This window comes from Ictidomys tridecemlineatus, chromosome 15 (assembly GCF_052094955.1).
Source record: "Ictidomys tridecemlineatus isolate mIctTri1 chromosome 15, mIctTri1.hap1, whole genome shotgun sequence".
In the NCBI taxonomy this organism is placed as follows: domain Eukaryota; kingdom Metazoa; phylum Chordata; class Mammalia; order Rodentia; family Sciuridae; genus Ictidomys; species Ictidomys tridecemlineatus.
This window is the reverse complement of record NC_135491.1, coordinates 44,890,955-44,903,357: the sequence shown is the minus strand read 5'-3', so window position 1 is coordinate 44,903,357 and position 12,403 is coordinate 44,890,955. Positions and strand designations below refer to the sequence as shown.

Genomic DNA, 12,403 nt, shown 5'->3' with positions numbered 1-12,403 from the left:
TAGCTGCAGCCCCAACCTGAACAAACTGGAGGCTAAAAGCACATTTGTGGCTCCTTTCCCACCTGTCCCTTGGGTACCCTGGGCCAGGCTTCACCCCTCCCCACTATCCAGCCTCCTTGTCCTCATTCCATACCCAGCCAGTCTGAGGCATGACCACTTGTTTTCCTTGTACTGTCAAGAGATAATGCTTTAACCCCCAAATAGGACTCTAAAATCAGAACTAAAGAGATCATGTCAAGATCAAAAGAAAAGTCTTGTGAGCAGCCAGGTCTCATCCTCCAAAAAAATCACCAGAGTGGCAAGGGGAGTAGTTAGCCCCTGTGGGAACCTGTGCACATGTGTATATAGCCAATAAGTGATGAGACAAAGAAACTCACCCAGAACATTCCGAAGAAAGAGAGGCCTCCGGGATTCTGGAAGGTAAACACCCACGAAGTAGACAGGGACCCCGGAGAGGGCAATCCCAATGCCAATGAGAGAATTGATGGTGTCACTGAAGAGAGGCACAATCACCAGAAACAAGGAGCATATGCAGAACACGATGGGAAAAAATAGGCTCAGCTGAAATGGAGGGGGGTGAGATATTAAATGAGATAAGGGAATAGGGCATGGGTAAAAAGGCATACTAGGGAGAGGGCCCCCACTTCCTTGTCTGCACAGAACTGCTGACCTTGAGTGGCCGGGGCCGATCGGGCTCCTTCCAGCGAAGGTAGAGCTGTCCAACAACAGACAGACCCACAAAGAACCAGTAGCTGAAGCTGAAGTAATTGATGAGCAGGAAAACATCCTCCACGGTGAGGTAGATGAGTGTCATGGTACACTGGGGAAAGCAGCAAGGGAGAGGAGGGGAATATTATCACCAAAAGTCCACCCCAGGAGAGTCCACCTTCCAGCAATCATCAGATCTGATGTAGCTTCACCAGATTATCTCTAGTTTTCAGTGACCTCTTGGTATTATATACACCTGTTCTTCACATTAATCTTCAAGGCAGTGCCTCACCTTCTTCTGTTAGGCCCTTCCTACAATCAGTGCCTCCTTTCTTGTTGCAAGCACTTCAATAGCAAGGCAAGTTCTCTCGTCTTCTGATGGCAGAAAGGGATACTCTCAATGCACCAATCTCAACATGAATCACACTCTTCCCTAGGAAGATGCTTAAACTTGGATTGTTTGGCTTCAGAAATGCAGATTAGCACCAGGTGTGGTGGCACAGGCTTGTAAATCATAGCTACTAGGGAGACTGAGGCAGAAGTATCTCAAGTTTCAGGCCTGTCTGTGCTATCTAGCTATCTATTTTTACGGTACTGGGATTGAACCCAGGGGCTTTTAAAGATTTGTATTTTGAGGGCTGGGGATGTGGCTCAAGTGGTAACGCGCTTGCCTAGCATGCATGCGGCCCAGGTTCAATCCTCAGCACCACATACAAACAAAGATATTGTGTCCAACGAAAACTAAAAAAATAAATATTAAAAAAAAAATTCTCTCTCTTTCTCTCTTTTTATAAAAAAAAAAAAAAAAGATTTGTATTTTGAGACAGGATCTCACTAAATTGCTGAAGCTGGTCTCAAATTTATGATCCTCCTGCCTCAGCCTCCTGAGTAGCTGGGATTTCAGGCATGCACCAGTACACCCAGCTCCACCTGGGCAATTTAACAAGACCCTGTCTCAAAAATAAAATTTAAAAGAAAAGGGCTTAGAGATAGAATGCTCCTGGATTCAATCCCCAGTATGAAAAAAGCAGATTAGCAAAATGGATCCATACCTCCAAGAGAGGTGGGGTGAGGGGTGGGTATGACAGAACTTGCCCTCTAGAACAAAGAATCCTGGAGGAGGACAAACCCGCATAAATACAGTTATCTCATACTAGACAAAGGAGCCAAAAACATACATTGGAGAAAAGACTCTTCAACAGATGGTGCTGAGAAAACTAGAAATCCATATGTAGCAAAATAAAACTTAAACCCATGTCTCTCACCATGCACAAAATTCAACTCAAAGTGGATCAAGGACCTAGGAATTAGACCAAAGACCCTGTGCCTAATAGAAGAAAAAGTAGGCCAAAATCTTCATCATGTCAGATTAGGCCCTGACTTCCTTAATAAGACTACTAAAGCACAAGAAATAATCTCAAGAATCAATAAATGGGATGGATTCAAACTAAAAAGCTTCTTCTCAGCAAAAGAAACAATCGATGAGGTGAAGAAAGAGCCTACATTCTGGAAGCTAATTTTTGCCACCTGCATGTCTATAAATAGAGCACTAATCCCCAGGATATATAAATAACTCAAAAAAAAAAAAAAAACAAACCAAAATGGGCTAAGGAGCTGTGCTATCTTTTCCAGAAGAATATATACAATCAATACAAATATATGACAAAATGTTCTACGTCTCTAGTAATTAGAGAAATGCAAATCAAAACTAAGATTTCATCTCACGCCAGTCAGAATGGTATCAAGAATACCAACAATAAGTGTTGGCAAGGATGTGGGGGAAAGGCACACTCATACATTGCTGGTGGAACTGCAAATTGGTGTGCCACTCTGGAAAGCAATATGGAGATTCCTTAGAAAACTTGGAATGGAACCACCATTTGACCCAGCTATCCCACTCCTCAGTCTCTACCCAATGGACTTAAAATCAGCACACTATAATAAGGCAGCCACATCGATGTTTATCGCAGCTCAATTCACAATAGCTAAACTGTGGAGCCAACCTAGATGCCCTTCAATAGATGAATGGATAAAGAAACTGGTATATATAAACAATGGAATATTACTCAGCATTAAAAGAGAATAAAATCATGACATTTGCAGGTAAATGGATGGAGTTGGAGAATATCATGCTAAGAGAAACAAACCAACCCCAAAAACCAAAGGCCTAATGTTCTCTCTGATGGTAAGTGGATGATGATCCATAATGGGGGGGGAACAGGGAAAAATGGAGGAACTTTGATTGGGCAAAGGGGAGGGACAAGAGGAGAGAGTATAGGGGTAGTAAAGATGATGGAATGTGATGGGCATTATTACCCTAGGTACATGTATGACTGCACATATGGTGCGAGGCTACATCACGTATAATCAGAGAAATCAAAAGTTGTGCTGCAGTTGTGTACAATGAATCAAAATGCATTCAGTTGTCATATATACCTATTTAAAATAAATAAATAAATTTTATTTAAAAAAAAAGAATCCTGGGGGACAAAAGTCAGGGACTACAGTCCTGAGACAGTTTGGATTTGCTTAAATTCAATATGAAGAATTCTCCCTACCTAAAATTACCCCAAATTATCAACAAAAGATTTAAAAATTTTAAAAGTCCATTCTAAAGAGATAAGGGAGGACCTTGTATTAAGGGATGTAACTCAGTAGTAGGATGTGCTAGCATGCAAAAGGCTTTGGGTTTCATCCCCACAATGCAAAATATATGATGAACTGCTTTTCAAATTTCAGAGTAAGCCTTTCTCTGGGTCCCTGTTTGTTTGGATATGAGGTGCTCCCCGAAAAGCTCTTGTGTTAATGCAGGAATGTTCAGAGGTAAAGTGATTGAATTCTAAGAGCTGTAACCTAATCTGTCCATCGTAGTATGAATGGGCTGGGTGGTAACTGTAGGCAGGTGGGGTGTGGCTGGAGGAGGTGGTCACTTGGCTAGGTGTTCTGGAAGGGTGCATTTTCCCTGCAGTCTCTTCACTCTCTTTCTCTGAGCTTCCTTGCTGCCATGAAGGAAGCTCTTCTGCTGGACTCTTCCCCTATGACGTGCTGCCTCACCTTAGGCCCAAATTAATGAAATTGGCCATCTGTGGACTGAGATCTCTGAAACTGTGAGCCCCAAATAAAATTTTCCTCCTTTAAGTTGTTCTTTTTGGGTATTTTGGTTTCAAGGGGGGAAAAAAACAAGGGACTAAAACACTCTTCCATATAAAACACCTTAGTTAGAATTAGGAGCCCTGCACAGACATGCCCAAGCCCATACTGCCCCCAACAAAGCTTACATTGAACAACAAAGCTGGGATGGGTGTAAAACGCTCAATGTGAATCATAGACAGAAGATCTGGGAGGTGGCCCTCACGTGAGCCCACGAAGAACAACCTGGAGGGATAAGAAATGTGAAAACATGTTTCTTTTAGTGAGCCATACTCCTCACTTGGACAAAAAAAGGCCTAGAGCCCCAGAAAAAGGGGACAGTCTCCCAGGCTCTATGCATGCCCAACTCATTAGTCATAATACCTACAGATGCCTCCACCCTCAGCCCTAAGCCCCTCGCTAATACCCTGGAACCACCCCCCAATCATTATCCACTGACCACCCCCGGCCATCAGCAATAGAATTTGCTATCCCCCACAGATATCCACCGCTTCTCTCAACCAGATATCTCACCAGCATCCCACAGATGCCACACCCTGCCATTGCTTCCTAGCAGAACAATCCATTTCCCAGGGGTACCCCCACTCTGCCATATTACAAATTCATAGCCAACCCAATGGCTTTTAAAGAAGAGCTGCCAGATTTCTATTTGTGCTCAGAGTATATCTTCCCCAAGTACCTGATATATGATAGGCCAAGGTGAGTATAGGGATCAAAGAGAGAACCCAGGCCTCCTCTCTATACCTAATGAGCTTTACCAACTGAAAAACAGACCAGCATGAAAATGAAGTGGTACCCAGGGTAGCCAGCAGCATCAGAGTGCATAGCACTCATTCACTAGGCTTGAGGGTTGGCTGAGGGAGCAAAAAGCTTTGCAAAGATGACCACATCTGGACTAGAAGAATAGAGTTTGCCAGGAGTGGGTAGGTGGGGAACCAACATGTCCGAAGGTAAAAGAGCTTGGAGGCATGAAAGAGCACTGCTTCTTTGAATGCTGATGCTACAATTCAAAGACCCAGGATGAAGTATACAAGGAGGGAGTGCCTGGAATTACCTGTATAAAAGGCCCAGCTGGGAGCCAGCTGTGACTTTGAAATAAAGACCTGTTAGGACTTACTGCCCTCTGGTGACCCCTGGTGGCATCATGGTGGCCACACTAAAGCAGAAAGATGCTAGGGTATGAAAGAAAGGCCAGACAAGGTCATCCATCACAATTGTTCCATAAGATCAGAGCCCTAAAGGTGGGTACCCAGGTTGAAGAATGAATAAGACAGATAGCATAACCTCAAGCATTGTAATGTGACTGTATGTGTATGTATGTTTATGTGCAAGTTTGAGCTTGGGGAAACAGGGTGGCACCAAGGGAAAAATCAAGATACCAAGTAGCCAAGTAAGAAAAAACATGGGGCACAACTGGAGAGAAATCATATGTGGGGTTCACAGTAAGTCTGAGATACTTGGGGGCCATCTCACAGAGCCCTAGGGTCAATGACATCACCTGGAAAGACATTATAGGGCAAGATATTAGAATTTGTTCATGAGGCTAATAATTTGTACTAGATAGAGGAGAAATATGACAAAGGGCATGCTGGAAGAGGAGAGGAGGCAAAGATGTACGAAGCCTCAAATAGCTGACAAAGCAAAGAAGACAGAGCAAAAAAGATAACACAGGCAGCAACTTTGACATCACTCTCCAAGTGTCCTCCACCCCCTTACTGCCAATGCCACAAGATGCCTGAGAGAGGTTGAGAAACCACCCACTATCTGGGACAACTGGCAGAGCCCAGTGAGATGTCTTGGAGCATCAGTAAGCATGAGGCTATGGGGAGTACCATGATGGGTGGGGCACCTTGTGAAGAGCCACACCAGGCTAAGTTGAGGGAGAATGACACTATATTTTCCGGGGGGGGGGGGGGAATTGAACTTGGGGCACTCAGTCAATGAACCACATCCCCAGTACTATTTTTTATTTTATTTAGAGACAGGGTCTCACTGAGTTGCTTAGCCCTCACCGTTGCTGAGCCTGGCTTGGAATTCACAATCCTCCTGCCTTAGCCTTCTGAGCTGCTGGGATTACTGGTGTGCACCACCATGCTGGATACACTATATTCTTTACTAAGGCCTTGAACACTCTATTACTCTGGTTGCCCCAAAGATGCCACAAATACATATATTGGTGTGTAAAAACTAGTAAAAAGAATGAATGGGACAAAGCTTTTACTGATTCATCCTTCTGTGTGTTCATGTGGCAAATTTATATTAAATGCTACACTCCCGGCCCTGGGGACAAAACCATTTATAGGATAAATGGATGAATAATTAGAAAAGAAGCCTTCTTCTCAGTTATCAGATGTCACAGAAGCCATGCAAATAGTTTCAGAAAGAGAAAGTGGTCAGCATCACTTGCTTCAGAGGTCCAGTAGAATGAGGACTGAAGACAGGCTAAAAGGAAGGAATTCTTAATAAGAATATTTGTCAAGGGCTAGGGTTGTGGCTCAGTAGTAGAGTGCTCACCTAGTATGTGTGGGGCACTGGGTTCGATCCTCAGCACCACATAAAAAAATAAATAAAATAAAGATATTGTGTTCATCTACAACTAAAACAGAAATTCTTAAAAAAAAAAAAAAGAATATCTGTCAAGTAACAGAAGCCAAACTATAAGTGGAAAATGAAATGTTGACTACTGTTCTCAAGTACATACCAGGGATAAGGGTGGAGTATGTATTTAATATATGTAGGGATCTAGTTCAATCCCAAGCATACACCCACACACAGTGTTTCATGTAAGGGGAACAGGAGAGATGGAAAAAGCTGTGACTTCTCTAAGTAGAAATAAGAGAAAGTCATGGAGAGCTGGCTCCAAGTGAACATCCACCAAAGAGAGGAGATAAGTGATGAAGCAAATGCTTAAAAAAAGGGGAAGTGCTAACCCCTGAGGCCAGCTAATGGAAGGAGACATAATTCTTTATCTGCATCAATAGGAAGACAGTTCTGTGCACTGAGAGAAGAGCAGGAGCCTACTTAACAGCCTCAGTGTTCTCTGTGAAGTGAGGGGCAGAGTCATCCTGTTCACAGCACTATTACCTGGTGTATACCAAATGCTCAGTTATTAATTTATTGAAAGTACAAATCCTGGGACTTTAGTATAACCTACAAGGAGCCTAAAACTTGATACCTGCCACGGTCACTACTATAAGCTATTTCCTTCCTCCCCTATACCCTTACCATCCATCCTAACGTCAGACAGAAACATGAGGTACCAGTATACAAATGTTTGCACAAAAACAAACACACGCTCCCACACAGAGAGTTTCTGCCTATAAGAGGGACAGAAAAACGACAAGCTCTTATACCTACAGCTCCAGAAAATTAAATGTTGTAGAGTATTATTGGTAAAGTGAGATACATACCTTGATGAAGCAAAGATAGATGCATTGAGGCCCCCAAAGCAGGACAGGGCAACAGCAATAGGGATGGTCCAGCTGAACATGTCAAATGTCTGGTCAGCAAATGTCTGGTGGCAGAGCACAGAAGGGGCACTCAACACAGGACAGGGTTTCAAATCCTGTGCATTGACAATCTCAGGACAAAAGTAGTCACTGCTGAACAGCCCACCATCTGGCCTAGACCCATCCCACCATCTTTCAGAGCTGGAGTAGCTGCAGAGGAGAGAGACTAGGCCATTTAAAGGGGCTGAGGATCATGAGATGAGAAGAAAATGAGGTTTCCAAGAGACTCACCACAGCCACTGCATCACTGTTAAGGACATCCGAAATGTTCAGCACTGTGTAATAGGCCACGTTGGTCAGGATGTAGATAAACGTCACAATTGGCATAGAAATCCCAATGGCCAAGGGCAAATTTCTGTCAGGACAAGTGAGATAGAACCTAGAACCCTACCTAGAACCCACCTCTCCTAGAGATCAAAGTTCATCAAGTCTCTACGGAAATTTTCCTAAGTGTTTGAGGCAGTCTTTCCCCATGTGGTCTAGAGTGGGTATACATCCAGTGCCCCTGGGCTCTTTCTATTGAGAAATAGAGAGAGAAAATCCTTGCCACTGAAGGTCCAATGAGTCCCACAGGATTCATAATCCTTCAGTATTTATCATCTCAGGACAAATCCAAGGAGCGATTTGGTCCTATGGAGACCAGAAGCCAGACTAGGGAACCAGCTGGCCAGAAGCAGCTCAGGTTTCACAGACTGCAGTCTCAGCAGCAGAGTGTAAGGTCTTGACACCTCAGACCCAGCTGGGTCTGCTGCTGCCCACTGAAGACCTCTCCTCTAGGAAGGTCCCTGGGGACCCTCCAGTGCAAACATGAGGGTGAGAACCAAGGGCTTTCCCACCATCACTCACTCCCATCCTAACCTCCAACCCCTCCTAACTGGAGAAGGGTAATAGAGAGAAGAGGGAATGAGAGGCAGAGGGAAGACTGTGGGAAGAGGGCAATGTACCCATTATCAGCAGGAGTTCCAGCTAAGCTGGGGAGTTGAGAGTGTGATCTCGCTTTTACCTTTCTGGGTTTTTGATTTCTTCTGTTACAAAATTAAGGGTGTCCCAACCTGAGTAAGAGAAGAGGGCAGAGTAGAGGGCAAGAGAGAGGTTTCCCATGTCCCAGGAGGAACCCTGAAAGGCATCCTGAAAGTGCTCAGAGCGTCCTGTGGGGACAAAAGCAGGTGGGAATTCAGAAAGAAGAAAAAAGTTCAAGGAGAATAGGGAAAGGGGGATGGAAGGAATATGGAGAAGAGGAAAAATGGGGAAGATAATAAGAAAGAAGAAAGGAAAATGAAAAAAAGCAAAAAAGGGGAGGGAAAAAAAAGGAGGGATAAGAAAAGACAGGGAAAATATAGGACAAGGGAAAGAAAAAAAAAAATATCATTTAGCACCAAAAGAACAACAACCACCAGTTCCCTGTACTCTACCACCCAACCCACATCCTCAGAAAAGCTCATATTCCTTCCGTAAAACTAGACAATCTCAGAAAAACAAAGGCATTTCCTCAGATGTGCCAATATTTTTTCTAAAACCCTAAGGAATTTCCATTTCTACAAATGACTCACAGCAGGCCACAACTCTTCTTCTATTTTTTATAACACCACAAGGCTTTCACATAAAGAGGTCATTTTCCACTACTCATTAGAACTTCCTGTGAGGATCTTGGCCCACATCACTGCACATTTGGTCATGTGGGTTTATCAGTCTTGCAGAAAGGATCTGCCACTCCACTTGCAGTGGGTGTGGTTGCACGGGGCAGGAAATCACAGGCTATACAGGAAATGAGATTTTCTTGTCTCTCAGGGAGCCAACCCAGGCACCTGTCATTCTCTTTAGAAACCTCTGGAGACTACAAATCTGAAATCCCAGGGGGCAACACCCTGCCACACAGATCAGAGACCTTCTGGACACACTGAGGTTTTTTAATAGAACTCAGACTTCTAAGGAAGCTTGTAATAACCTGCTGCAGAAAGCCTAGATGCAGTTTACAATATGAAAGAAAGGGCTAGGTGTGCAGCAAGAGCAGTGAAAATAGATATCCATCCTCCAGGGATGTCAGTCATTGCACACAGTGGTTCCCTGAAGCACAGATTTTAGGAGGAGAATTACTCAACAATCACTGACACCAAGATGTTCTTGAGACTCCAAGGACACCCAGATGGCTGGCTGCACTTAGCATGAGTGCACAAAGGTCCTGGACTGATCACACAGGATACTTATTAAAAGCACAGCTTTTTAGACTTAAAACCAGCCAAAGCCAGGTGTAGTGTCACATGCCTGTTATTCCAGTAACCTGGGAGGCTAAGGCAGGAGGATTGCAAGCAAGGTTAGCCTCAGCCACATAGTGAGACCCTCTCTCAAAATAAAAACTAAAAAGAACTGGGGCTGTAGCTCAGTGGTAAAGCACCCCTCCCCACCCTTGTTTCAAACTCCAATACCAAAACAAAACAAAAAACAACCAATCAAAGTATGATTCAATAGGTCTGATATGAGGGTCTCAGATCCCCAAGGGGTGTAAAACAGACACATTTAGGGATGGATGATCTAGAAAATGAGATCGTTAAGTGAGGGAGAAATCCTTGGCTAAAGACCTCTCAGGACTTCTCTAAGGCCCCAGGAGATCTTAGGAGGCCTGTTATCCTCACTGCCAATCTGCTCTGATATAGAAATGAAAAGCTTTTAAAAGCCTATGTAAGGAAAGACAGTGTCAGTTTCCTAATATTCTAGTATTTTCTTAAGAGCTGACTTTGGGACAGAATGCTAAATGCAAATTCAGATGAAAAGTAAAGGCTACAAAATAACCACTCATTTCTACACCCACACACACCCTGACACTCCCTTCCAGGAAGGTCAAATTTTCCTATCCACTGCCTGGCAGTCACAGACCCAAACCCAGGAGCCCACTCTGTCTTCCCCCTGGTTACCTTTGTGACCCAATTATGACCGAAGTTTCAAAACTTTCTAGGCCCTCAACTGGCTTCTTACAATGGTCCCAGTCTCCACAAAATGAAAGCAGCCCTGAGGGAGGGCCTGACATATCTAGCCTGGCCTACAAGGGCAAGAAGAGATTCAAGGCCATCTCTTGAACTCATGGAAACACTAACATGTACACAGAAAGAACTGAGTAGTAAAGCTAGTAAAGTCCCCATATCTTCCTCAGGGAACCAGAGGAGCTCCTGGACATCCACCCTTCTTCCCACCTCAGGCCCCTCTTACCCTGGCACAGTTTAACAATGCCCATGACAATGATGGCAATGAGGGCTAGGACCTTGGCGTAAGTGAACGTGTCCTGTACTCGTGTGCCCCACTTGACATAGGCACAGTTCACAAATGTCAGCAGACCTAGGAGGAAAACCATAAAGTCACTGCCAGGCTTAAGCTGATGGCATATAGGCCCACCCTCTTTACAGAGAGCATCACTTCTGCCCTTCTTGCCTAAATTAGAGGGAACAATGGACGATGAGAACCAAAACAGGCAAATAGACAGAAAACTTGAACCTGCCCCACCTGACAGCACCTATGAATGTCCCAATACTGTGGATATTCAGAGATAAAAAAGGTAGCCAGGCACATGGTGCATACCAGTAATCACAGCTACTCAGGAGGCTCACATAGGAGGATCACAACTTTGAAGCCAGCCTCAGCATCTTATTGAGACTCTGTCTCAAAATAAAACAAAAAGGGCTGGGTCTAATTCAGTCCCCATTCCCTCTAAAAACCATCCCCCCAAATACCAGCTATCCCCTCCCTGTCTACTCTCTCCCCTGAACCCTATGGCATTCCCACTTCATAGCTAGAGTCTGATGCTAGGTTCCTATGGACATCTGTCTTAAAACAGGTCTTTTAGGTGTTTATGTGCTTCCCCAAGATCACAAATTTTCAGATGGCAACAAAAGCAAAGCATGTTTTTAAGCTCACTGCTAAGCAAAGGAGAACTAAGGAACCTTTGCTGGAATCAAAGTAGTGATGGCTTTCACTTGACAGCCAATTCACTGGGATAAGGCAATTGTCAGAAAGGTATCAAAAGGAGAAGAACACCCAGGGCCAGCTGTGGAAGTAAACACAGGAGGCAGAAGAGTCTCTATGGTGCTTTAAGAGCTTCACTCAATACACTGGCAAATTACACAGGTGTTCACTAGTCAATCATGGGGGGGACTGGAGGCACCAATGGACACAAAGAAAAAACCCAAAGGAGTGTGTGCTGCTGGAAAGTCTTCCCAGGGACCTACCTGATTATCAAAATTGTATGTATGGACTAAGCCTAATCAGCTAACATACATAGTTAATAGCCACCAGTAATCCACAGACCTCTGTAGATTACCCCTGTGATATAATACAGTAAGCATATTTTTAGGTACTTACCCAGTCCCTTCTTGAGAATTGCTTCCCCTCTTCATCATAGCTAACTAAGCCAGACATTGGACCCATGCTGGCTTTTTAGATTGTCTCCCCCAGGAATATGGAATTTGAATACCAAGAGACCAAATCTAATAGTAGCAGGGTACTCTAACATGAGTTGGGAACCACAACAAGTCAAACACACAAGCCCTTGGTAACAGAGGACCAGAAACCACAAGTAAGCAGAGGAAGGAAGCAGGACTACAAAAACAAACAGAAGTGAGAGAATAAGAAATACACAGAACTGGACATAAGGTGCACACCTGTAATCCCAGCAACTAGGGAAGCTGAGGAGGGAGGATTGCAAGTTTGTGGCCAGCCTCAGCAATGTAGCAAGACCCTAAGCAACTTAGCAAGACCTTATCTCAGAATTAAAAAAAGGGCTGGGGATGTAGCTCAGTGGTAAAGCACCCTTGGGTTCAATCCCTAGTACAAAAAAAAAAAAAAAAAAAAGAAAGAAATACACAAAGTAAACAGCAGAGATAGATATAAGGGAAAGACAATGAAATAGAGACACAGGGAAGGAAACAAAAAGAAAAACAACAAAAAAAAAAGATAACATGGGTAAAAAAGGATCCACATTGGAAAAGAAACTGACAATATCCTGGAAGTGCTCACTGAGCTTGTATGTAGAACCAAAATGGGGAAGGGAC

The 12,403-nt window shown here is 43.9% G+C and overlaps 2 protein-coding genes across 11 annotated transcripts in view; one reads left to right on the top strand and one right to left on the bottom strand.

Moving 5' to 3' along the window:
- The window catches only part of Slc7a6 (solute carrier family 7 member 6), a 36,530-nt gene that overhangs the window by 2,401 nt on the left and 21,726 nt on the right, over positions 1-12,403 (bottom strand). For all 6 annotated transcript variants that reach the window (XM_021721682.3, XM_040280078.2, XM_040280075.2 and 3 more), the window contains 7 exons: positions 10,569-10,694; positions 8,371-8,515; positions 7,599-7,722; positions 7,269-7,372; positions 3,987-4,083; positions 671-820; positions 378-561 (listed from right to left, as the gene is read on the bottom strand). In XM_021721682.3, the coding sequence (XP_021577357.1) occupies positions 378-561; positions 671-820; positions 3,987-4,083; positions 7,269-7,372; positions 7,599-7,722; positions 8,371-8,515; positions 10,569-10,694 (930 nt within the window). The remainder of the gene's footprint in view (positions 1-377; positions 562-670; positions 821-3,986; positions 4,084-7,268; positions 7,373-7,598; positions 7,723-8,370; positions 8,516-10,568; positions 10,695-12,403) is intronic.
- The window catches only part of Slc7a6os (solute carrier family 7 member 6 opposite strand), a 38,581-nt gene that overhangs the window by 19,188 nt on the left and 6,990 nt on the right, over positions 1-12,403 (top strand). The window contains exons 5-7 of one of the 5 annotated variants that reach the window (XR_013430961.1): positions 2,812-2,893; positions 3,448-3,531; positions 3,677-3,846. Coding sequence is in view for 3 of the 5 variants with exons in the window: in XM_040280083.2 (XP_040136017.1) it covers positions 2,812-2,879 (68 nt within the window). In the remaining 2 variants the exon portion in view is untranslated. Of the gene's footprint in view, positions 1-2,811; positions 3,847-12,403 lie in introns of those variants that run through there. The other 4 variants (XR_013430960.1, XM_040280083.2, XM_040280082.2 and 1 more) reach the window with 4 other exon arrangements.